The 27,290-nt window shown below is 40.7% G+C and overlaps 1 protein-coding gene across 2 annotated transcripts; it reads right to left on the bottom strand.

Annotated features, from left to right (window-relative positions):
- Positions 1-8,031: 8,031 nt before the first annotated feature.
- Positions 8,032-10,175, bottom strand: LOC100525396 (growth-regulated protein homolog gamma-like). Of its 2 annotated transcripts, none has more exons than NM_001444935.1 (4): positions 10,007-10,175; positions 9,785-9,911; positions 9,592-9,675; positions 8,032-8,765 (listed from the first exon to the last, which is right to left on the bottom strand). In NM_001444935.1, the coding sequence occupies exons 1-4, from the start codon at positions 10,104-10,106 to the stop codon at positions 8,750-8,752; spliced, it is 327 nt and encodes a 108-aa protein (NP_001431864.1). In that variant the 5' UTR covers positions 10,107-10,175; the 3' UTR covers positions 8,032-8,749. The 2 variants fall into 2 exon arrangements, with proteins under 2 accessions (NP_001431864.1, NP_001431865.1); NM_001444936.1 differs by having other exon boundaries at positions 9,785-9,908.
- Between the last annotated feature and the right edge of the window lie 17,115 nt (positions 10,176-27,290).

The following is a 27,290-nucleotide window of genomic DNA, read 5'->3' as shown; positions in this document are numbered from 1 at the left end:
CCACTACCAATTTGAGAATTCTGTTTGGAGTTCAGTTTCTAAAAATGCTATGCCCCAAATAATTTTCTTTCACAAATAGAGTTTTTTTTCCTTTTTTTTCTTTATAGGGCCGCACTCGAGGCACATGGAGTTTCAGAGCTGTAGCTGCCAGCCTACGCCAGAGCCGCAGCAACGCAGGATCTGAGCCGCATCTGCAACCTACACCACAGCTCATGGTAACTCCGGATCCTTAACCCACTGAGCAAGGCCAGGGATTGAATCCATAACCTCATGGTCCTAGTCGGATTTGTTAACCACTGAGCCATGATGGGAACTCCTGTTTTTGCTTGTTTTTCCTTAAAATTTCATTCATCAAATGGGTCCGTTGCTTCCCTCGTTGGTTTCTGTAAGACAGCTTCTAGCTATTTTAAGCCACTTTTATACTCAATGGAGATTTGTTTTAAATAGGTCAATTTGGATATCATGTTAAATAGAAAGTGTGAATCTGTGGCTCTCAGACTCAAGAGTGCATCAGTCACCTGCAGGGTAGAGTCTTGGGGCCACCCCAGAGTTTCTGAAGTGAGGACTGAGAATTGGGATTTTTCATAGGTTACCAGGCGATGATAATTCTGCTGGTCCTGGGACCAGATTTACAGATTTTCTGTTATAGACTTATTCTTGTTTTATTGTAATTTTATTCTGATCTGTTGCGGAGTATGCATATATTTCTAAACGTATCTTTAATTAAAAGACAGGAGAAGGAGTTCCCTTCAAGTGTCAGTGGTTAACAAACCCGACTAAGATCCATGAGATTGCAGGTTCGATCCCTGGCTTTGTTCAGTGGGTTAAGGATCCAGCATTGCCATGAACTGTCATGCAGGTTGCAGACACGGCTCAGATCCCATGTTGCTGTGGCTGTGGCTACAGCTCCAATTGGACCCCTAGCCTGGGAACCTCCATATGACGCAGTGTGGCCCTAAAAAGACAAAAAGACCTAAATAAATAAATAAATAAATAAAAGACAGGAGAGGATTTCCCATTGCAGTGCAGTGGAAATGAGTCCGACTAGTATCCATGAGGATGAGGGTTTGATCCCTAGCATTGCTCAGTGGACCAGGGATCCAGCATTGCCGTGAGCTGTGGTATAGGTCACAGACTCAGCCCCACGTTGCTGTGGCTGCGGTATAGGCCAGCAGTTGTAACTCCAATTTGACCCCTAGCCTGGGAACTTCCATATGCCTTGGGTACAGCCCTAAAAAAAAAAAAAAAAAAAAAAAAAAAAGACGAGAGAGAATATTAACATGAGAATCCTTGAAATCAATTATACCTGTCTAAAATAATGGTCTTCCCCCATCCAGTGTTACTTTCCCAACTAATTAATTTTCCATCTTTCAAGGTGACTCTGAAAAGAAAAGGGTGTTTTGCTTAAGTAACAACTGCTTTTAATTTAATAACACTTTCAATGTATTCATTACAATTTCTATAACATGAAATTCCTACACTTAAAATGAACACATAGGAGCTCCTGCTGTGGTTAACGAGCCTGACTAGTGGGTTAAGGCCTTGCTCAGTGGGTTAAGGATCCAGGATTGTCATGAGCTGTGGTGCAAGTTGCACACGTGGCTCAGATCCTGCGTTGCTGTGGCTGTGGCATAGATCCGCAGCTTTAGCTCCAATTCAACCCCTAGCCTGGGAACCTCCACATGCATCAGGTGTGGCTCTAAAGAGACGAAAAAAGACAAAAAAAAAAAAAAAAAAGAAAGAAAGAAAGAAAGAAAGAACACAACACAACTTTCTCAGACTAAATGACTAAATTAACTATTAGAATATGACTTTTAATAATATCGGTGCACGTAATAAATTTTTTTAAAAAAGTCAACTAGAAGATAAAATTTCTTAGAGAATTTTGATATATCAACTAATCAGCAAATATTTCTTGAACCTGGGATGTACAAGGTATAGTGTCAGACTCTGGAAAACTTGCAATGGAGAGTATGTTCCAGGCTGCCAGTTCTCAACTACTTACTATGTACTCTTTAGCATTACACCGCTGCTAACTTGGTTAGTCTTTAAGACCTCGTTAAAGCCTCATTTATTATTAAGAGGGAGGGGGAGAGAGTAAATTAATTATTTAAATTAATTCTGCAATTTTCAACTGCATTCAACAGAACAGCAAAGCTCCACCCTTTTGGGGTTCATTATGTGAGGAGTGAGTCATAAGAAAACTTAGGAGTTATTAATAATATTAATATTAGGAGTTATTAATAATAAAACTAAGGAGTTATTATTGTTATGACATAACATAATAATGTGCCATAACATAATAATAACTCCTTAATAAATTACCAATACCAGGATAGCCACAAAACGTCACACTTAAGAGTGAAAACTTAAAAGTGTCCCTGCTATCACCACAGACATCTCAACAAAACTGGACACGTAAGAGTCACAAGGTCGCCAAAGAAGGAAACTAAACTGCCGTTATTTCCAAATGGCATGACTATGTGAGTAAAGGGTTGATGGCTACAAAATCGATTCAAAATTGTGTCTAAATGCTCATAACAGATGGAATTTGAAATTTTACAAAGCTATCTCCTCCAGTAGGATCAAAAGTATAAAGTGACTAGAAATAAGTTTTTTATAATACAAAATATGGAAAGCCTTTATGGAGAAAACCATAAAAGTTTGTTTGAAAACATTAAATAAGTTGGGAGCTACTCTATGTTCTTGATATAGAAAACTCAGAATCATAAAGTTGTTAGTAATTCACAAAGTAAGATACAACTGCAAAGAAATTCCACTCAGAACTGCACTTTAATGAGTGAAAGTTGCAAGTGGCTTCTAAGATTTATACAGAAGGACAAAGTCTAAGAAAGGAAAATCCACTCTAAAGAAGATGGGAGAATTTTTCTTATGTTAAGAACAAAATATTAATAATTATGATGGTATACAAATAGAGAAAAATTGATTAACAGGACAGAATAAGGAAATTGGAACAATACCTAAAAATTGAGAGGAATTCAGTTTATAGCAGAAATAGCATTGCAAATCAGTGGGAAAATAATAATATTTTAACAAATAATGCTGGAACAATTGATGAACTATATAGAAAAATAAAACAAAATTGAGTAATTCTCTCACATCATATGCAGAAATCAGTGTCAGGTGGATTAAAGTCAAATATATAGGAAAAACTAGCTGTTGTTTCTAAGCCGCCCCCTGTATGGTATTTTGTTACAGCAGCCCAGATGGACTAAGACAACAGTCATGGCAAGTTGAGAAAGGGGAAAAAAGTCATTCCAATCTTAAAGTTTTAATAACATACTAAAGATAAGTTTTAGGGAGTTCCCTGCATGGCTCAGCAGTTAACAAAGCCAACTAGGATCCATGAGGATTCAGGTTTGATCCCTGGCCTTGCTCAGGGGGTTAAGGATCCAGCATTGCCATAAGCTGTGCTGCAAGTCACAGACCCTGCTTGGATCCCACTTTGCTGTGGCTGTTGTGTAGGCGGCAACTGTAGCTCGCCCTCTGCAATGCCCCCCCACCTATCCCTACCAGTCTGGGAACTTCCATATGCCAAAGATGTGGCCCTGAAAAGCAAAAAAAAAAAAAAAAAAAAAAAAACCCAACAAATATAAGTTTTAATAACTTGACAGCATTCAATTGACTGATCAGATCCTGGCCTTTATATAAACCAAAAAGCTAAAAATAGTGTTAGAAACACTATTCAGATACAATCTTAATTTCTTTGTCTCATTTTTCTTCTGCACCAAGTAGAAATCATGAAACATGGCATCATCAACATGTTTAGGTTTTATGATGATACTAATGAAGTATTCAAAAATAAGATAACCAGTGTTGAAAGACTCAAAATAATTTAGTTTTCCAAAACTTAAAAGTCAGGCCCAGGACATCATGGTAAGCATTTGCTAAAGAAAAGAGAACTCAGGAGTTCCCATCATGCCGCAGAGGAAACGAATCCGACTAGGAACCATGAGGTTGCGGGTTCGATCCCTGGCCTCGCTGAGTGGGTTAAAGATCCAGCATTGCCATGGGCTGTGGTGTAGGTCACAGACATGGCTCAGATCTGGTGTTGCTGTGGCTCTGGCGTAGGCTGGTGGCAACAGCTCTGATTGGACCCCCTAGCCTGAGAACCTCTCTGTGCTGTGGGTGTGGCCATAGAAAGACAAAGAGACAAAAAAGAAAAAAGAAGAAAAAGAAAGAAAAGAGAACTCAGAGATCAGCATTGAATTTCCATTGGGTCTCTTTGATCAATACTAAACCACATATGTAGAAGGTGGAATGTCATAAAGGCAGGCAAAGAATTGTCAGAAATGCTTAGGCTGAGCAATTCTCAGACCTCATAAGTGGTGAGGAGATTCTTGAGGTCTGACTTTTTATAGTGGAGAGATCTTGTGAGCAACTTAGGGTGCTCAGTAGAGACACAGAAGAGACTTGACTTAGAAGTACAGCTAAATGAACCCTAGAGCAAAGAACTCTCTCTAGACCACCTTAACAAAATTTAAAAAGAAGCCTCAAAACAATCAAGCTGATGCTCCCGTAACTTAACTGCCTGCCAGAACAGAAACTAAGACTCCAAAAGCAGAAAATAAAACTTGACAAAAATATTAAAAATTGTATGCATCCAATCAAAATATTAAAAATTGTCTGCATCCAATCAAAAATTACTACACATGCCAAAAAGTAGAAAATCATAACCCAGAACCAGGAGGAAAATTCAGGCAATAGAAATAGATTCAGAAATGACAGGATGATAGAATTAGTAGACAAGGATTTAAAAATAGCTGCTATAAATATGCTAAAGTGTTTAAACGAAAATATGAACACAATGAAAAGAGAAGGGGAAAGTATACATATGTAGCCTAACTTCTAAAAATATCCAACTGAGGGACCAGAAAATAGAATACACATTTTCTAACTCCTGACGCTCACTGAGAGTTGTCTCATGACAGACCATGGGTATCTGTGGGTCGAGCAAACTCCCCTCCATCCCCCCCCCGTACCCTTAAATGGAGAAAACTCCTACGGAAAGAAGCAGAAAGGGAGGGGAGCTTAAGTTGGGAAGTCATCATCCCATATGGATGTTGACCATTTCAACTTGGGAACTCATGAGTAAGCAGAGGGGATGTGAGTGGGGCATTAACAGAGAAGGTAGGACAAGTCCTTTCCCTTATTATTTATTTGAGTCCTCTGAGAAAGGAGAAATGCCATCATCTGGGATTTTGATGGCCCCCAGTTGGCTGTTGCAGGTCTGCCACCTCTGCCATCTCCTAGTCTTTCTCCATTTACTTCTGGAAGTCCTGAGAGGGCATCTCAATACAACTCCCAAAGAAAGACTCGCCATGACAAGTAGGGTAAGCCATACTCTCTGCTCTCTGGCTCTAGCTCATTTGGTAACATTGCTCAGGAAATCTCAGTTACTGTTGCCATTGCTCTTTCTTGCTGATGATCTCTCCAAGTTGTAATATGACACATAATATTCTTTTCCTACTTCCTTCATCCTTTGACCACCACCCCACATGCTTTGTGTTTCACTTCCTGCAATGACACTCCCAATGGGAACCGCCTTGTACCTGGAAAGTCTCTGGGAAATTTAGTGTGAAAACTATGCCGCATATCCACCTGATTCAGGACTGAGACTGAGATGACACCCATGGAGTTGGCCTGAAGACCAATGGTTCCTAGAGCCATTAATGACACTTAATCCATGCACTATTTCAGAAAGTGTATTCTGTTATTACCTTTATTGTGTAAAAGGGAAAATAAAGTTAGGTCAGGAAACTTGCCCAAGATCAATGGCCACAGCTGACAGAACTAGAGTCTCCTCCAAAGTAAATCCGATTCTTTGAAAATGTTGTCTTTAATCACCATGTGTGTCCTTCTCCTTTTTAAGCTAAGTGGCCAGTATAGCAAGCTCCATGTTTGAAGGTAAGGACTGGTCTTAGGTGTGAGGGTGTAACCGAACTCTCTGGGTCCTACTTGCAAACATTTCCCCTTGTCCTCTGACTTGGGGTTAGCAAGTGAATGCCAGTGTTTAGGAAGCATCTAAACAGTTTGCATTTATTTACTCTGTACCATTCACAAAATTTTGTTGCTTCTCATCTCATTCATAATTAATAAAATTGGAGTTAGGGAGATATTATTAACTTTCTTTTAAAATTATTTTTAAATTTATTTTTAAACATGTCCAAATGGAGCTCATGTCTTCCCTCCCAAGCCTCCCCTTCTCTTATTGCTCTATGGTACCCAAGTCAGAAACTTGGAAGTTTCCATGCTCTTCTACACCGGATTTCATGGTTCATCAAAACTTGTCAGTTCTACCTTTGACTATTTATCCAGTTTTCCTCCAGATTGTGATCTGTCCAAGATGACCATCTGATCCTTTCTGTCAGTAACATCCCACTCCTCTTCTAATAACAGAGCCCACCCCTCTCCATATGGTTCATAGGCCCTTTGAGACTGGGTCCCTACTTACTACACTGCCTTGCCCCTTAATACTTCTGTGGTCCAATCACACCCAACTTATTTTATTTTATTTTATGTTTTCCTTTTTGGCCATGCCCACAGCATGCAGAAATTCCCAGGACAGGGATGGAATGAACCCCTGTCACAGTAGTGACAATGCTGAATCCCACTAGGCCACCAGGGAACTCCATTTTTTACTTTTCTTTCTTTCTTTTTTTTTTTTTTTTTTTTTTTTTTTGGTCTTTTGTCTTTTGTTTTTAGGGCCACACTTGAGGCATATGGAGGTTCCCAGGCTAGGGGTCCAATCAGAGCTGAAGCCACCAGCCTACGCCACAGCCATAGCAACTCAGGATCCCAGCCTCATCTGCGTGCGACCTACACCACAGTTCACGGCCATGGCAGATCCCCAACCCACTGAGCAAGGACAGAGATGGAACCCACGTCCTCATGGTTGCTAGTAAGGTTCGTTAACCACTGAGCCAGGACAGGAACTCCCATTTTTAACTTTCTTAATGTGCAACAAGGCTAGCAGAGATTGTTTCTTGGTACTTAGAGCCCTTATTTACCCAGCTGCTTGGAGCAAGCCCAAACTTGATCTCAAGTATTCTGGCTGCCAGGCTCACTTTGTTTCCTCTGCTAAAGCCTCTTACCTAGGGCTCAGCATTTCCTGAATGGGTCTTAAATCAAAGACAAGCACACACCTCATACATCTACAAACATTCTTTCTTTTCAGGTTTGGAGGGTGGTTTCTTTTAGTGTATGGGTTTCTTTCTTCCCCTGACATATCAGTTGTCTTTCTGTCTTGGAAATGTGGTGTCCTGCAGGATACAGGGACAGTGTTGAAGTTCCAGAGGGCTTCCTCAGGCTAAACAAACCATTGGTTTCCCTAAAAATCACACTGGAAAGGGTGGGAACTAACACATTCAAATCTTAAAACCATCCTACTGTATTTGATAAACTGGTATAAAGGATTGAGATGATTTTAAACTCTGAGGTGGTTACTTATAAATAAAGGTTTAAAAAATTGAATCTGAATGTCAATTAAATCTTTTTATGGATTAACTACTTAGCCACTCACTTTTGTCTGCTTCTACCTATAACACCTATTATTTGAGTTTTGAAGGAAAAAAAAATCCGTCTTTTCCACCATGAAATTGTCAACAATTGTTTGAAAAATCCTTTAGCAAAAGGAATGAAATGAAGGTTCTTGTTAAGTTGGTGGCAAGAATGAAAATGTTTTTCAAGTGGCCAACTTGAATAGCAAGGTAGCAAGGTGCTCCTTATTTAAAAAAAAAAAAAAAAAGGCAATAAGAGTGTCATAGTTACTCTCATACTGAGGGGCAGGGGCCAGGTCCCCAGGAAAAGCACATTCTTAGGGAGGTAAGAGCCAGGGGAAGTGACAACTATCACCAGATGAGATGAAGCATCATTTACACTTTGGTTTATCTGTATAGAAAATTGAATGCCCAGGAGGAGAAAAAGAAGTTAAAAGACATGGATGTAAATCATCAGATTATCCAGTAAAGATAGACTTTTTTTCCACTCAGAAAAATGAAACAAAAATTGTTTCGTTTGAAATACTTTATTTTCATATTTTATGTAAAAACATCCACAAGTATTGAAATTTCTTTTTTTCGAAGTCAAGGAAAGGCACTTTGTAAGTAACATTAAACAAGGCATTATGCCTTACAAGAAAGACATAAAATGTCTAAAGGATATTTAGAACATTACAGTTCTTAAAGCTTCAACATGGGAAATGTTGCCCACATACCATGAAATCATTTCAGTAAAGAACAACTAACATTCTTTTAAACATTTACAGAAAGAGATGTACCCACACGTTCCCCCACCCTGACAAGGATCTCAAGTTTGGCCGGCATCCCCTGGCCTCTGTCACAGGGCTGGCATGCTGTAGGTGCTTCAGAATATTAGTTTAATGACTGGAGAACATGTGGAAACATTCTACTTCAAGTTAAATAAGAATCAGGACTAAATTAACTTGTTTTCTTTCATAAAATACATAATAAAAACAATGATACGGCGTGCGAGGAGATTCAATCACATCCTTAATTATTTTACCTGTAAATATTAACAAAGAATCTTTGCAAACTAAGCAATGGTTAAATAAATAAATAAATAAATAAGTGGAAGAGCCCTCCTAAGAGATGTTCAAACATATTAAACCGGACCCAGGTGACCCCGTGAGCTGGCAATCCTTCTTCGATTCCTGGAAGGGCAGGGCTTACTTCAGGAACAGTGATGGAGGAACTTCCTTCTCCCCTGGTCAGTTGGAGTTGGCCCTATAAGGAGAAAAGGTCTTCCTTAGCAGCAGCTCCAGAAAGCAGAGGGCACAGCCCTCTTTTCCTGCCCTGCTCCCTAGATTCCAGTGATGTCTGAATCGAGTGTGGCACCCAAGTGGCTACTGCCTGTAACCTGCTATGCTCTGTGGCAGAGACCTCTAGGCTCCCAAGTACTCTTATTTAGGAATGGGGTGGCATCTGTAGCCTCCTGCACTACTGGCTATTATTGGCTACAAATGGCTAGAACGTTTACTCTCTGCCTGTCACATTGGGTTTCACTTAAAGACACAGAGCGGACCCATGCAGTAACTACTATTGTTTTCCTTGTTTTACTAAGTCTTAGATAAACCAAACCATTGGCACACAGCTAATAGGTGGGGATGCACATTTGTACCCAGTACCTACTCACTGCAAAGTCCTTGCTTTTCATCACTGAACTTGAGGGTCGATGTTGCAGAAAACCAGTTCTGCTTTTAATGTATGTGTTCCAGAAAGAACTGGGGTGGGGAGAATGCCTATTTTTGTTGTTGTTTTTGTTGTTTGTTAAAATAGAAAGCTTTTTAGCATGACTGTCCAACACTAGTGAATATTTTCATGAAAGCAGCTTAATCCACATTTATTTGAATGGGGATAGAGTCAGGAGCCAGGGGGGGAGGCACTGGAAATATCCTTCTGACACCAGAGCAGATTAATGACCTTAATAGCAAATTGAATGGTGAAATAATCATGATTTTCAGTCCTGCACCTAAATCGTGGGTTTCTCTGGTATAATTTGCAGGAGACAGAATGACTCTACTCACACGAGTGAATAAAAACTATAACTCACTTGTTTAGCATCTTCTCGATGATTTTCTTCACCATGGGGGCTGCGGGGTTGAGACAAACTTCCTGACCATTCTTGAGAGTGGCTCTGCAGAGAGCAGGGAGAATCCACGTGAGGCAGGAGGTCGGGCTGGGGGTCAGGGTGGGGCTTTGGGACGCTGGGGGTGACGAGGACAGCGGCGGGCAGGGAAACTTACATGACTTCCGTTTGGTCACAGTGGGGTCCCGGGGATGTCACCTTCAGGTTCTGGATGTTCTTGAGGTGAATTCCTTGCACGGTCTGCAGGCACTGGCAGCGCAGTTCGCCGCCCACGGGGGCCCCTGCTGGAACAACAGACTTGGTTATTGGGGTGTTCCCCGATGAGCACCCCCCCCCCGCCCCCGGGTCCGGCCTGGGGATGCCAGGCGCCGAGTCTCACCTGCTGTGCGCCGGCCGGCAGCCACTAGGAGCAGGAGCAGCAGCGCAGCGCGGAGGAAGCGCGGGGCGCAGGGGGAGGCGGCGATCGCGGCGCTGGCCATGGGGCTTAGCTCGGAGGGTGGGTGTCTGCGGCGGGAGGGCTGGAGAGAGTGCTGGTGGAGCGGGTTCTGTGGCTCTCTGAGCGGAGCGAACCCCTTTTATCCTGATGGGACTGGAGCTAGCAGCCCCGGGCCAGGGAAATTCCCTGATGCGCGGGTCGTTCCTGGGTCCGGAAGGAAGGCGCCGCCCCGCCCGCCTCCCGCGTAATCTGCTAATCCGCGCACTCACGGTGTCATCTTTGTGCTCAAATCCCACAGCGGGAGTGAGTCGCCGGCACGCGGGGGCTACATCCTGCGCGGGGAAGGGGACCTTGGGCGCTTGGCCACCTCTGGCCACCGGACGGGGAGAGGAAATCGCTCCTTGAGACCCCGCACAGGGATGGCAAGACAGTTTTAGAAGGAAAGACTTCTGTTCTTAGTTATCAAACCGGAAGAAATTAAGGAGGAGTAAACGAGTATATGTGATTATTTTATCATGTAAATATAACACACACACACATACAGATACAATATCTATATATCTGTTTCCATTTTGCCTATTTCATACATGTGGACGGAATATTCTGTCAAAAATACAGCTGACATCTCGATTCTCGAGAAGAATGTTCAGCTCGTTCCTCATGTTGTATATTCTCAAATCACGCCTGGAGTATTCTGGTTATGTTTTCCATTCCGTGGGAACTGGCATCGTGTCAAAAGTTGAAGTCAGGGTTCATTTCTGTGAAAGTTGAGGGCTGTACCATGCCATGTCTTTTGTGTCCTGTGAACTTCTTTCTTCCCTCTTCCAAAATTCCTTGCAGATCTCCTTTTCCATGTATGAAATTCCAGAGCTGATCTACAAATGGGAGACTGGTGGTCACTCTGGAACCTGCGGGCAGGCTAGCCCGGGTCACCTGTTCTGGTTCTGTCCTTGGACAGAATAGCATGTGGACACTTGAAGGGGTGTAGCTGCTGCATAGCGCCCTTACTCCAGATGTGTGAAGATGAAGCAGGAAACTCAAAAGCCTGTTTCATTCACTGAAGGAGGACCCTCCCTCCGTATAGATCGGTCCTCCTTTTTCTGGAAACTTTTTTTCTGACCAGGAATTTCAGTCTTTTAACCTGATGCCTTTACTTTTTTTTTCACCAGAAGTTTTAGAGAACATGCCTTGACTCAGCATTAAGTGTAGAGGGCTTAAGTGTAATTCTCCAGGTGGGAGTCAGACCTCTTGGAGATGGGGAAAATGATGGGAGTTGGGAGAGGAGAAAGAAATGGCCTCTGGCCCAGAGATGGGTGTCTCTGGACAGGGCTCTGGGCAGCCCAGCTCCGTGGTACGGAAGCTGTGTGCCATTCCACCATTCAGGCCACCTGGCATAGAGCAGAGCTTCGTGCATTTAGTTGCCAGTTGCCGCCTATCACCAGCAAGTTGTAAAGGGTTCTCTGCCTCCTCACAGATGGTTATGAGAAATGACTCAACTTGTGTGAGAGTCAGTAGAGATTAAATGCTGTGTAGATGTTTGTAGAATAGACAAAATAGAAATAGCTTTTTCCAACATTGCCTAAACAGAAACTCTACCTGTTGTGACTCTTCCTATAAAGAAACAAACAAAAAGGTAACGGGAAGGTTCACTCCCCAATTTTTCTTTGCACATTTAAAAATTTCTGGGTCAGTCTTTCTGAAAGGAAGGCACTGCTCCACTCTACTAGGAGACACATGTATCTGGGATTTGGGTGGTGGTGTGGTTTTGTTTGTTTTTACTTTTGAGATCTATCATTGATTTACTTTGTAGTCTTACTATCAATCATCTCATCTATTAGGGAGTTTGAATTAAAGACTCTTCACCTTACTTATTGGAAGAGATTTACAGAATGAATGAATGAATGACTTTAAAAATACTCTAGGAGTTCCCCCTGTGGCACTGTGAGTTAAGCATCTGGCTTTGCTGCAGCAGCCATGTAGGTCACAGCTGCAGTGTGGATTCGATCCCTGGCCCTGGAACTTCTATATGCTGCAGGTGCTGCCAAAAATAAATAAATAAACACTCTAGGGTTTTTAAGTGTAATCCTGAGAGACAAACCTGGGAAATTAAAATTTGTATTAAGCACTAGGAAATGAAAAATAATCTAAAGGCTATCTACGGTAACAAGCTCAGAAATAATTGAGAATTTGTGTGATTCCTCCCCTTGTGATCACTTGTTTCCTGAGGTTTCATGGTAAACTGGCCGCAGAAATACAAACATTAGTCTTTAAAAGTTGTAAAATGTATTATTTTGTTTCATAATTTAAGTAATACAGATTCTGTTTCTAAAGTTTATAAAAGTCAGAAAGGCATGAAGAGATTATTTTTTCTCTAATCTCTCTTGACTTCTGTCTGTGGAACAAACTTTAATGGGTCACTGGACATTTGCTCTTTTCTTCAACAAACATGGCAGCTGACAAATTATAAGGGCACACTGCTCTGAGTCAATATGAAAGACGCTGCTTCCTTCATTTAGTTGCCTCATACTGTGGGCAAGTTACTAAACTCTCTACCCACCCCAAGGTGCAGCACAATACTCTTCTAAGAGTTATACAAATACTGACTCATTCGATCTTTCAAACATCCCCGTGAAAAGATGTATTACTGTTATCTCTGTGGTACCTGAAGGTTGCGGATAAGGAAACTGAGGTCCAGAGAAGTTGAGGAACTTCCCTAAAGGCACCAGCTCTTGTGCCTGGGGCTCACAGCCAGAGAGAACAGCTTTTAATACATTTAAATTTTACTATGATAAAAACTTCTGTGGTATATGGCTAAAAATATCCAGAGAGGAGTGATTTTTAAAAACCTGTTTGGGGTTCTCTGTGTTTGTTTTTTCCCACTACTTGAAGGTTTCAGATTGCCTTATTCTAAAAAGCAAACAGAGACAATGGTTACCCACCTCCATATTTTGGTTTTACACCCAGAATAACTCTCTTCTGGGGCATTAATACAGCTTGTTATATTTTCTTAAAGTGTCCAATTCTGAAAAAAATAGTAATTTTATCCTAGATAAATCTGGCAAACATTCCCTTACCCAAGCGATGATGACAAAGGTTAATATCACAGTGCCATGTCAGATGTATGTCATGTACCCCTATACGACTTCACCTCTTTGGTATTCTTTCCAAAAGTTCATAAACCCAGTCCAATCATAAGAAAAGCATTTTTCGAAACTAAATTGAGACATACTAAATAGCTGACTAACACTGTAGAAAAATGTCAAAGTCATGAAAACTGGGAAAGGCTAAGAAAGAGTCACAAACGGGAAAAAGTATAGAGCTTGACAACTAACTGCAAAGTGGCACCTCGATTGACTCCTGGAACAGAAAGAGGAAAGGTAAGTGGAAAATCTGGTAAAATCAAATAAAGTCTGGAGTTTCATTAAGAGTAATGTGCTTGGAGTTCCTGCCATAGCTCAGCAGGTAACGAATCTGACTAGTGTCCCTGAGGATATGAATTTGATCCCTGGCCTCACTCAGTGGGTGAAGGATCTGGTGTTGCTGTGACCTCTGGTGCAGGTCACAGACACAGCTCAGATCCCACGTTGCTGTGAGCTGTGGTGCAGGCTGGCAGCTGCAGCTCGGATTCAACCCCAGCCCAGAGGGAACGTCCATATGCTGCAGGTGCAGCCTTAAATAATAATAACAACAACAACAATAATAATAATAAAATGTTCACAATAGGGAAAACTGGGTGCAAGGTAACACAGAGGCTGTACTATCTTTGTAACTTTTTTTAATTTAAAATTATTTCAAAATAAATTTTTAAAAAAAAAACTTTCTATTTCTAAATCAAGTTAGAATACTACCAAAATGAAATCTATAGACATGCATGCTTTATCTCGTAGCTTCCTAGAAAGGGAATTAAATTTTTGAGTCCATGTTTGCTGAAGTATGAACATTCAAAATATCTGCTGCTCCATTTTGGACATGCCATCTTATTTCATAGGTTTAAATAGTTTGTCTTCAGTGTTAGTCACACTATCCCAAATCTCTCATCTATTTCTTGTAACTGATGAAAAACATAAAGTGTTTGCCGTAATGATCTAAAGGACTTAGCCCAAAAGTGACGTAAATGAATTTTCAAGGAGAGTGAACTCCAATGTATCTACAAGAGCTGCCCCAAAAGACAAATAAATAAATAAAGCAAATGAAGCGTGTCAAAAAGTAGCCAACATGCGTAGATTGTGAAGAATTTGACTCCTGGGAATGACAATCAAAATTACTTGTTTTTGGAACTGAGGTAAAAAAGAACGATTTTTTTGTTGTTGTTGTTGCTCTTATTTTCTCTTTCCTGTGCCACTTGAATTAATGAGAGCCTCATCAACCAAAATACAAGAAGAATTTATAAGCAAAGGAGTGCTTAGTCGTGTACAATAAACAAATTCATTTTCCTGTTTGAACAAGTGCTTCTTTAGGCCAATTACTTTTGCAAAAGTTGAAGACCAGGTTTTTATGCACAATCTTTAAACTCATGCAAGCAGTGACCCTGAAAGAAATGGAATAATCTCTCAAATGGAAGCTTTGGGTGGTGCAATTCCATTTTCCTGGCAATCATTGTGAATCTTCTGGAATTGACAATTACTAAAATCCAGGATGTTCACATCTTGAAGATCCACTGTTTTACTCCTGCCATTGCTGCAGCCCCAGCAGGCAGATGGAAACTTACAGTCCTCACCTCAGTTCTACTCCCTGCACCAAATTTTTTTTGTCACTGCCATGGAAAATCTCGGGCCCATCAAGAATAGGAGGTAAGCAAAAACTATTTCCACCCCCCCCCCCATTTCATGGTTTAGGCAGATATGCTACATGACTTCTCAAAGGGTCCCCAATAGGATTGAACCCAAGATGGCCACACCCTCTTTTCTTATTCCCCTCTTCCCAGTTCTCCAATCCCATACCTTTGGAATATTTCCCCAAATAAACCTGCCTGCATTGTAGGCCAATGACGCAGGTTCTGCTTTTTGGGGGGGACACACCGCCATCTTGAGAACTGACTTTGCTGACCAGCAGGAAGAAATGGGCTGTGTAGCTCTACTCTACCCCTAGCTTGCTTTAAGAACTTTTTCTCTCTCAACTTCTATCTCTGTTTCCCCTACAATGACCTCTTTTGTTATAATGACTGGCTCTGTGGAGAGAACAATGAATATGACATTAAATCCCTTGTTCTATCCATCTCTCCGGGCCAATGGCATTAGTGTGTACCCACATCGAGGTGTAAGGAAGGAAGATGTTTCTCTTCTTCTCTTCTTGGCCTAATTATTAAACCGACATAAGACAATGGAACAGGAGAAAAATTTAAGTTTATATGTGCAGGAGTCCCATAAACATAGGAGACTCAGAGAAGGGACTAAAGTAGGCAGACTTTTTACCCTTTAGACAAAATATTGATACATTTGTGAAGAATGGGTAAGACAAAGGGGTTTGGGCTTGGGGTAGTACATTAGTGAAGAAGAAAGTTTGTTTATAAGCTTTCTTGGCTCTAAATTCTTTAATCTCTCATGATAAAGATGTCTCTTTTTCTCTCCTGGTACAGGAAAGATACCTTTCACATGAGAAATTTATTTCCTGCCTTCAGGGACAAAGAATGATCAGAGTCTCCTTCTTGCACTGGATATTTCTTAAGTAACTTCAGTTCAAAAGAATCAATATGACAATCTCCTAGTCTTGAAAATAGGTCACTTAAACAGCTGTGTCTCATTTTAGGAGGTGGTGTTGTAGCCTGGTTCCCAAAGTTAGGTATATTGTGTGAGAAATCAGGCAATTAATAAGGCATTATATGGAAACAAAAGAAAAAAACAGTGACTAATGATTGCAGAAAATTGTAAACCAGTTTCTAAGTTTCGAGGATAGCCAGTTGAAAGGGTTTCTAGATGCCAGGCTCAAAGGATATTCAGGTAGATTGAGAGGAGGCAGTGACAACATGACAGATTTTACTGTTTACGATTTGAATGTCTCTGGTGATCATTCTAAGTGGCCCACACAACAACAGGCATGAAGTTTTCTCTATGGGAGCTGTTGGTGATTTCCCTGAAGTCTGTATCAAGTTGTCCAACATGAGTTTACATGGCTTTGGAAAAAGGGCACTTTTACTTTTCAATGATTTCAAGCCAGAAGGGTGGAATACAAATTGGAAACATTGGTTTGGATGGTTTTAGACAGATATTGAAGGAAACTAGAATCCAGGATCCAGTGAGTTTGCAGGTAGAAAATGAAACCTCAAAGATAATTAACAGCATTAAAATCTAATACCCGTAAAGGTGTATTATTGAAACATAATTTTTCTCTCTATAAACTTCATGATTTATATCAAAGACAACCACCGTAAGACTAATTTATTGCAAAATTAAGTCTAGTTTCAATAAACGTGGCCTGCTTATTTACACAAATGCAGCAGGAATAGTGATTGGCCATATAGGCTCTTTTATATTTTTGGTTTGCTAGAACTTTTCATAAGGCATCACAGATTGGATTTTTAAAAAGTCTCTTGAAGCTAGGAAGCCAAGCCAAAAACTTGCCATCGGATTTCAATACGTGTTGATTTGGGTGAATTCCTCTCTTCTCTAGGTCTGTAAATATCCTGAGGTTCCTGCACCTGCCAGGGAATGCCCTTCCTTACTCATTTGGTAACCTTGCTGTGAACCCTGTATGCAAGTACCAGGCAGATTTCTGCAAAGAATTTGATTGGCTTCATAAAAATGAACCTTAGCTCCTTAAAGCTGTCTGGTCCTGTCTGAGTCTCTGTATGTCTATGTATATGACATTCCAGTCAAAGCCTTGATAATATATCCAATTGTGTTGTTACAAGGAGAACAGAATCTCAGTGAACTTATGTAAACAACTAATAGTGCCATGAAAATAAGAATACTCACTGAAAGCCTCTGAATTCTGGAAGAATCAGGTATGGAGAAAAAGAAATATGTTTCAACTTTGTTCACAAAGGGATATTTTACTAGATTTCTGTAAGTCATAGGTAGTTTAAGAGGAAAGATTTCCTTATATCTGGAAAACAAAAGATTAAAGAACCAGCAATGTTTTTGAAGTCATAAAAATTATAATTATCCTTGTCAGTCCATTCGGCCCCATGTAATAATTCTTGATGATCTTGATTTTTTAAGAACTTTTATGAAGCATCATTTTTTGGGATTTTTTTTTTAATTTGAATTCTGTATTTCTCACCCAGTTTGGTGGTATATACTTAAAGACATCAAACACCTGTATTCTAGAGTACTTGTCAGGGACTTTCGCAGAATTTCTTTGAAGATGAAATATTTTTACAAGAAAACATTTGCAAAAGAATCAGAATAAAACAGTAACTGTCTGTAAATGATAAAAGACTTAAAATGGCAATGGTTAAAGATCAGATGGGAGTTTATTACAATGTAAATGATAAAGAAATTTAGTTATTTCTATGACACACAACATCTTAAGATAATTAGAATCACAATAACATTTTACCAGGACATATCAGATTTTTTGGAATTTCATGTAATTTCTGGAATACTTACATTAATGAGATTCACCTATAACCTAAGCTTCCTTGCTCTCTCTCTCTCTGTTTTTATATGGAGAGTAAAATAAATCTGTTAAGATGTTTCAGGGGCCCTCTGGAAAATCCCAAAGTCAGTTTGAGGTCAAAAGAATTTATTTGGAATTTGATTTGGGGAATTTTGTCAAAAACATCAAAAAGTTGTTGACACTTGGCTAAAAAGGATCATAGATCATTATGAAACAGTATTTAATTATCCATTTATCAAAGTAGCAATAAAAGATTTTTTTAAATGTAAACCTTCAATCCGGAAGGTTACATAATTCTGAGCAAAACTTAACTGTTTTAATATGGAGAAGACTTTGTTTACTTAAGTGATCAAAGACCAATGACAAAGATAACAGAAGGTATAGGAAATTATTTTGAAAAAGCACACTTTGTTTTCTCGGCATATCATTTAAAAGGTAAAGAAAAGTTTTTCATTATATCAAGAGCAGAGCAATAGTCCAAAAAAACATTGTCCTTTTAGCAGATGAAAGAAGATTCATTTCCAGTTTTATATAAGCACACTATTGATAGAAAGTTTGTGTTTAAAACCCTTATAATAACTTCATTCAATCTTATCCAACTTGGTCACACATAAAATTCCTTTCCTGGGGTTCCTGTTGTGGCTCAGTGATCGTTAATGTGACTAGTATCCAAGAGGACGCAGGTTCGATCCCTGGCCTCGCTTAGTGGGTTAAGGATCCAGCGTTGCCATGAGCTGTGGTGTAGGTCAAAGATGTGGCTTGGATCCAGTATTTCTTTGGCAGTGGCACAGGCCAGCAGCTGCAGCTCTGATTCGACCCTTAGCTTGGAAACTTCCATATGCTGCAGGTGTGGCTCTAAGACAATAAAATAAAATAAAATGAAATAAAATAAAATTCCTTTCCTAAGATTTCTTCCATAACTTTATTTTATTATATTTTATTGTATTGTATTGTATTGTATTGTATTTTCTTGTTTGTCTTTTGTCTTTTAGGGCCTCACCCATGACATATGGAGGTTCCCAGGCTATGGGTCTAGTCAGAGCTGCAGCTGCTGGCCTACACCAGAGCCACAGCAAAGCCAGATCCAAGCCGTATTTGCAACCTACTCCACAGCTCACGGTAACACCAGATCCTTAACCCACTGAGCAAGGCCAGGGATTGAACCCACAACCTGGTGGTTCCTAGTTGGATTTGTTTCTGCTGCACCATGACGGGAACTCCATAAACCTCTGTAACTTTATATGTTCATTTTAGTTTGTTTCTTGTTCTCTTTATCCATTCTGAAACAATTGGTTTTGATTTAGGACAAAATTATTTTGTTTTCCTTGACAAAATGCATTTTTAGTCTTCATACCTTTTCTTGCCCAAAACACACATCTTATTTTCTTGACATACAGAAGTGTTTCCTTTATTATTTCCACTACTTTTAATTACATATATTAATTAGAATTCTTTATCTTCTGAAACCCTAATTTCTAGTAAAAATTAAGAGGTAAGCAATTGTGAACTCTCTGTTACACAGCATTCTTTAGATTGGAAAGTTTATGAATACATTTTCAATTTTTTGTAGCACACTCTGCTTTGTAATATAACTAATTTAAAAAAAAAAATTGGTACACGCATGTTTACTAAAAGAGCCAGATATTTATAATAAAAAGTCAAATGTGTGGAGTTCCCGCTGTGGTGCAGTGAGTTAAGGATCTGGCGTTGTCTCTCTGGTGCTGTGGGTTCAATCCTCGACCCAGCACGGTGGGTTAAGGATCTAGCATTTGGGGTGTAGGTCTCGGCTGAAGCTTGGATTCAATCCCAGGCCCAGGTACTTTCATAGGCAGAGGGTGCAGCCAAAAAAAAGAAGCCCAAGGTGGACAAATTTAGGTTGTTCAATCAACATTGTTATATTTTGTCTTACTTGGAAATAATCTAGATAACCAATGAAATTTCAGTATTGAATTTAACATAGCAAAACTTCAACAGTGGGAGTAATCAAAGAGATTTGGGTAGCTACTTTTACATAGGCATACCATAGAACAATCATTACTGAAAATTTCACCAAAAATATGTTATCTCACGGATACAATTATATTTAGATTACTCCTAAAAGTGACATGAGCCTTTGAAGCAGTTAGCTATCATCTTAATTTCTTTCCCTTTTTTTTGCTAACAAATTTTATAACAAAGATAACAAGAGCTTAATTTACTTTGAGTAAACCTAAGTGGAATAAAAATATTATTACTTAATGCTGATAACTATTAAGACATGCCTATGTTAATTAAGCTAACAAACTTAAAACTACTTTTTATTTACTTAAAATTATCTTAGATCCCATGAACTTGAATACCATTTGGTAGTTTCAGTTATATTCCTAAGATTTAGAAATGTTTAATTCACAAATACTTATTTTTAAGCCAAGTAAATAAAACCCCTTACAAATTAATTGTAGCACTACAACCCAGAGGTAGAAAAATAATATATCTAAACTTACATACCTAGACATACATAAACCTACAGACAGACAAAACAAAAATCTCACATCTTCCATTTCAAAACTTTAGCCATGAGTCAAGCACAATAAAAAAAAATTACTAGTTTATAAATCACTGTCTCTGACCAACAGAAAAAATTAAGGTTACCAGCTTAAAAGATTTTGCTAACATTTGTGGACAAGACTTTTAAGATTTATAATTATCCTTGACATGTAATCTTAAGGAGGTTGTGGTCTAGAATGTGAGCAAAGGAGTCTTTTTAGCAGTTTGTACTTAAAAAAATACTCCATTCTTTTTTTTCCTTCAGACTTAGGTGAGTACGGGTTAGTTCTGATTACCTCCTAGGGTGTTTACATTTCAAAAACATAGTAATATTTTCATCTTTAAGGGGCAGAGAAAGAATGCAATGTTTTTGTTGTTGTTGGCTGTTTTGCTTTTTCTTTTCCTTGGCCTTTTAAAATTTGGTGGGATCTTCCAAAAGTAGAGGTGAAGGGAGTTCCCGCTGTGGCTCAGCAGGTTTCGAACGCAAATAGGATCCCTGAGGATGCAGGTTCGATCCCTGGCCTTGCTCAGTGGGTTGATTAAAGATCCGGCATGCGTGAGCTGTGGTGTAGGTCGCAGATGTGGCTCGGCTCTGGCATTGCTGTGGCTGTGGCATTGCCAGCAGCTCTAGCTCCAATTTGACCCCTAGCCTGGGAACTTTCATATGCCACAGGTGCAGCCCCCAAAAGCAAAAAATAAAATAAAAGTGGAGGTAAAAGGACTTTATAATTTAAGAGATTCAGGCTTTCCCTGGTGGCCTAGTGTTTAAGGACCCAGTGTTGTCATTGCTGTGGCTTGGGTTATTGCTTGGAATTTCCCTGGCCCTGAAACTTCCACTTGCCATGGATGAAGCCGGAAAAAATAAATAAAGAGGAGAGAGAGGGACTCATTGCTGTACAGGGACATGAAACTGACCAGGACCCTGTGGGGCTCCTGGACACGGATACGCCTGGCGCTTGGCCATCTTTGGGCTCAAGTATTCTTCATTACAGAGAGAAGGTCACAGTTTGATAAGCTTGAGAAACACCCAAGCTTATCAGGAGAACCCCCCCCTCCACCAGGCCAGATTAAAGGAGGTTCTGCACACATCCTGATCTTTATCAGCAGCCCCACCCTTGACATACTGCTAAAAAATCCCACACCAAATCCTCCTGGGCTGGGATACTCCGTTATTCATTTATTTATTTCTCTTTAGGGCTGCACCCTTGGCATATGGAAGTTCTCAGGCTAGGAATCGAATCTGAGCTGCATCTGCGACCTACACCACAGCTCATGGTGTCAGAGCCATGACAGGAACTCCAGGACACTCAACATTTGAGGCATGAGACTGCTCTGCCCCTCTTTGCCTGGCAAAGCCATAAAGCTACTCTTTTCTCCTTCACTCAAAACTCTGTCTTGAGTTCCCATAGTGGCTCAGTGGTTAACGAATCCGACTAGGAACCATGAGGTTGTGGGTTCGATCACTGGCCTCGCTCAGTGGGTTAAGGATCCAGCATTGCCGTGAGACGTGGTGTAGGTCGAAGACAAGGCTGGGATCCCAAATTACGGTGGCTCTGGTGTAGCCAGGTGGCTACAGCTCTGATTAGGCCTCTAGCCTGGGAACCTCCATATGCCATGGGATTGGCCCTAGAAAAGACAAACAAACAAACAAACAGACAAAACTGTCTTTGAGATTCAATTCCATAACAGTGCACAGAGGCTGAGTTTCAGGAACATACATTCCTTGTGGCAGAGGTCTAGGATAATCCACAAAGGACCTGACACTGGCAGGGCCTGATTAGGGATTCGGCAAAGCTTGAGTCTCACTGTCCTTGCTGCTGCTGCGAAAATCATTTCCCAACTTTTACTGTTTATGTAAGTAACCTGTATATTCTGGAGATTAGGCTGGAGTGTTTCTTGTAGGAAAAGGGTAGCCAAAACAGGCAGCTGGGCATTTAAGGGATTTTCTGAGGAAGGTGGAGGAGCTTGGAGAATGACGTAAATATGCCGAGGAGACGGGGCTGGATTTTAAAAAGGGGAATTTACATTGAGTGTGAACATTAATTCCATTTTAAATTTATGCTCTCGGAGTTCCTGTTGTGGCACAGCAGAAAAGAATCCGACTAGGAACCATGAGGTTGCAGGTTCAATCCCTGGCCTTGCTCAGTGGGTTAAGGATCTGGCATTGCTGTGAGCTGTGGTGTAGGTCACAGATGTGGCTCGGATTTGGCGTTGCTGTGGCTCTGGTGTAGGCCAGCGGCTACAGGTCCAGTTTGACCCCTAGCCTGGGAACCTCCATATGCCGCAGGTGCGGCCCTAAAAATACAAAAAGACTAAATAAATAAATAAATAAATTTATGTTCTCTGTTTTCACCTAACGGTGAATCCTAACGGTAGACATTATACTTCTTTATATCCATTTTTAATATAGGCTTGCATAGGTACCAATAACACAATTGTTTGGGGTGAGAGCACTCTAATATATTTTTTTCAAATACAGGAGTTTATTTTCTAATTCAAAAGATCCATCATTTGGCCATTGATGCGTAGAACATATTAATCTCAATAGCGACCCAAAGCAATTTGCCTTTTTATGGCTTATCCAAAGATGTAAAAGGCATCCCACATTAGAGTGGATAAAAAGATGCAACCCTCACATGATCCAGAAAATTAATTCCCAGTTAGCCTATGAAAGAGAAGGCCTTCCTTGTCACAGACACTAAGAATTATGTACTGAAAACTGTCTCTGGTCATTCTTGGGAATGAAATTTGCCGCCAGTCATACACCTATTAACCTGTGACACTGGGCAGGGGCTACCGGAACATGACTTTTCCAGGACTTAACCTTCACTGGGAGGTTGAGACAAGAAATTTCCCTGATGGACTGGGACCTCTAATGACAAATTTCTGCCAGCTAGAAGGGCCATGCAAAGAGAATGCTGCCTGTGACTTTGTGTCTTGGAATCCTAGTCTATTTGAATGCCCATCAGATACACAGGGGTATGTGCCTTTCAGAAGGCGGAGGCCAGAGACAGCATCCTCCACTGTCACAGGGCCATGTTCTCAGATCATGGAACATGACCAAGGAAAACTGACCTGGCTTTTCCATAGGGGACCACGGCAATGTTTGCCTAAACAGATGCTGTTCTGGTGAGAACCACAAGCCCACTCCAACTTCAGGCTTACAGCCCCAATGCCTGCCTTTGCCTGTGGTTTTCCTCCTTAGGGCAAATGGAACAAAAGACAGAGAGGAAAGAAACAATGACCATCTCTGGGAGGAAAATGATTAATAGAAAGTGAGAGTACGCATAAGAAATCTTTACCAGGAGTTCTCTTGTGGCCCAGCTGGTTAAAGATCCGGCATTGCCACTGCAGCGACTCAGGTCACTGCGCTGATGGAGGTTCCGTCCCTGGCTTGGGAACTTCCACATGCCACAGGTGCGGCCAGAAAAACTTTTTTTGAATGAAAAATAAAAAGGAGAAATCTTGACCAGAACTGCTATACTTAAGCAATGAATCCACACAAATATTTTCTAATCTAAATTTCCAAGAAGCAAGGGACTCTCACCTCTCTTGCTTCCATCAGACCATACAGGGAGAGAGTGAGAGGCAGACAGAGTAAAGAACCTTCGCCTTGTGCTGGCTCCTGTTGAGACCCTGGGATCTTTGAGTGCAGCCACCCCCAAAAGAGCAGCATCCAGCCAGGGAAGTCCTCCAACTTGGATGCCAAAACCTGGAAGAGGAAAACTTTCCACTTCTTCTCTTGGTTCCTTGGGAAACCTCATGATTAAATTGACATAAGACAGAGGAACAGGAGAAAAACAAATTTAATTTCATACATACAGGAGTCCCATACAAATAGGAGATTCAAAGAAGGGACCAAAGTAGGCAGCTTTTGGAGTTCCCGTCATGGCTCAGTGGTTAACGAATCTGACTAGCAACCATGAGGTTGCGGGTTCAGTCCCTGGCCTCGCCTAGTGGGTTAAGGATCCAGCATTGCCAGGACCTGTGGAATAGATTGCAGATGCGGTTTGGATCCCACATTGCTGTGGCTGTGGTGTAGGCTGGGAGGCTACAGCTCTGATTAGACCCCTAGCCTGGGAATCTCCATATGCCACAGGTAAGGCCCTAAAAAAACAAAACAAACAAACAAACAAACAAACCAAACAAAGAAAAAATTAGGCAGTTTTACATCTTTGAGACCAAGTGACAGTTCATTTGTGAGGAATGAGTAAATGACAAAGGGGTTTGGGCTTGAGGTGGCAAATTAGGGTAGAAGTAACAAAGTTAGTTTCTGTGGCCTTCTTGGCCCTAAATTATTTATCTCTGATGATAAAGGTGTCTTTTTTTCTGTCCTAGTCTAGGATGTGTACCTTTCATGTGGGAAATCTATTTCCTGGCTTCATGGGGTAAAGGAGGATCAGAGTGTCCTTGTATGGGCTGTTTCTTAACTGCCAACTAAGGTTAATTCAAAATTATATATATATAATTATAATAATTCAAAATAACAAATTATTATTAATTTATTCAAAATGATAAATATACCAAAGTGGCATTAAGTCCCCTGCTCTGAACCACATCAAGGCTCAGCCTCTCTAGTCAGTCTCCCCAGAGGCTGCTGTCTGGTTCCCCTTACTCTTTCTGCGGGTAACACACCCTAGACTGACTCTGTTCTCAGTCTGTGGGTTCAGGTAGGAAGGTCCCTTCCCCAGTTCCTTCCTATCAGGGCTCACCCCCTATTGCTGATTGACTCAGAGATGGGCAAGGGACCTAAGTCTGGTAAAATAAGAAAGTCTCTCAAATTTGTGTTGAAACCATTGAAAAAGACTTAATCCTTCCCGGGCTTCCTCAAGGGGTAAAATGGGGCTTAGAAGTGAGTCAATCCTTGGGGGGAGATTTCCTGCAAAGTCTCTCAGATGTCCTGTAATGCTGAGAATTCGTTCAGAAGTTGGCACAGAGGAAAGCCCATGAAATGGAGCAATTTACTAAGGATCTTCTTTGGGCATCTGTGTCTTCCAGTTGGCTCTGATTTGCTTGCGGACATTATGTAGGCCAACAGATTTTCTTTTTTTTCTTTTTTTAGTGGCTGCACCCACAACATATAGTAAGTTCCCAGGCTGGGGACAGAATCCGAGTGGAAAGTGTCACCTACGCGCCACGTCTACACCAATGCCGCACACCATCACCACACTGCGCCACGGGGCCTCCTGTATTTTTCTTTTTTCTTTTTTTTAATAAGACCATTGCACTGGTCTCTTGCCAGTGAAATAGTCTGGACAGCAGACTTTCACATTTCTGCTACAGATACCTTTCCAACACAAGTAACTCTCTGCACTGTGTTTAATCTGCCTATCCATTTATCTCTTTAACATTTATCCACCACGTATAAACTAGGAACTAAATTAGGTTCTAAATTAGTCTACAAAAAGGAAAAAAAATATAGACTCTGCCACTACCAACTTCTCTCTCTATGGAAGCAAGACAGAAAAATATGAAGTGGTGTTGTGGAGGTCTACAGATACTCAGCCATCCATGTACAGGGCATATAGCCACTCAGAGGAGGGGGGCATCTGATTCCCCTTCTGGAAAGGGTAGAAGAAGAAAAGAAGTCAGAGAAAAAAACATGCTGGAAAAGGGTAGCCCTTAAGGAGAGTAGGTAGGGTACCCATTCCCGACAAAGAAGGCCACATGAACAAAGGCATGGAAGCTGCAAGCAGCGCAGTTTGACCAGAGAACAAAAATAAGCAGGTTATTTTTTTTAACCTGAGGATTACCATCAAGGCAGGGTTGTACGGACAGCATGAAGCTAGGCATGACCCAGATACCAGAAGTTTCCCTGTCACTCATTTCCAATGTCACCTTTATCAGAAATCCCAAAGCTCCCTCCAAGTGTTTACCTTGGCCCTCGGATACAAATCGTGTGGAGAGAGGGGGCATTGGTTTATATCTTCGCCTGCTGGATGAGGTACTCTGCAAGGAAGCTATCACATCTTATTTCTCTTTCCATCCCTAGCTCCAGTGTGAGTCTGGTCTATACCTATAATAAGCGCTCAACAAATGCTTGTCGACAACAAATGCTTGTGAATGGATGGTTTCAGGCCACTCTTCCATAAGCAATGAGTCTTGAGAGCAGGACCCTAGGATCCTGTCCTTGACAGATTGCAACAGCCCAGATGTCCTTACTTTCTTTCACCCACTTGGACCATTCAGCATCGGAGTGAAACCTCTTAGGGGACACAGGCACACCCCGTTGGGTTAGTGTAAGCGTGAAAGAAAAGTATCCCCTGGGCAGCCAGAGAAATGGGTCTGGCATGTTTTGAGGCCAAGTTCTGCCAATAAGCCCAGAAAACATAAGTGGGACCCATCAATATATTCAAAGCCAGAGAGCCTGACCCACCCAGCTCTAGAACAGAATGGGAGCAATATCATGAATATAGCAGGGGAGGTCCTGGTTAGCTGCCTCAAATAGAGCTGGAGTATGTTTGGCCTTTATGCATGTACATTTTGCCTGACAGTAAATGGGAGGATCCAACTAGTTAAAAGTTCAAGTTCTGGGTAGGAAGTGAGTGGCTAATAGTGATTCATTCCGTATAATTTCCTATCCGCCTGCGTGTATGAGGCAGTGATGGGTGTAATAAGAGATGTGTAGTTGAATGAAGTCCAGCTTCTAACATAAAATTATTTTTTAGCCTGTCTACTTTCTTCTGCCATGCTAGATTATTTATTTTTCTGTTCCTGGCATGATAATCCGATGGTATGATCAGTCTGCCAAGACTTAAATTCATTCAGTTAACACTAAGAACTAACTATTCAATGTTTTAGCTTTGGACAGATCTTTTTTCTTTTGCTTTATTGATTTTTAAAAATGTTTTTTTTATAAATTTCTCTTTATAGTCTTAAAATTGTTTGCTGAACTTTCTGAAAGTGGGACCCACTAAATAAATCCCATCATGATCACATAGTGTAATGAGAAGAAATACAGGATTGCCAACACTGCAAAAGAATAAGGAAATTAGAGAAGTTTTCTTAGAAATAATCACATAAGAAATTTGGTAAGTAGATGAAAACATCATCATGACTTTATGGTGTTATGGAAACAAAATTTAGGAAGTTGAAAAATGAGTGCATAAACCGCAAAAGAGCATAAATAGCAAAAAGATACAAA

The sequence above is a fragment of the Sus scrofa genome, chromosome 8 (genome assembly GCF_054392235.1).
Source record: "Sus scrofa isolate SSC_HxYL_T2T_F1_AM1 chromosome 8, Sscrofa_HxYL_maternal_Yorkshire_Landrace_v2.0, whole genome shotgun sequence".
Classification (NCBI taxonomy): domain Eukaryota; kingdom Metazoa; phylum Chordata; class Mammalia; order Artiodactyla; family Suidae; genus Sus; species Sus scrofa.
The sequence above is the reverse complement of the archived record's forward strand: the minus strand, read 5'-3'. Positions and strand labels throughout refer to the sequence as shown.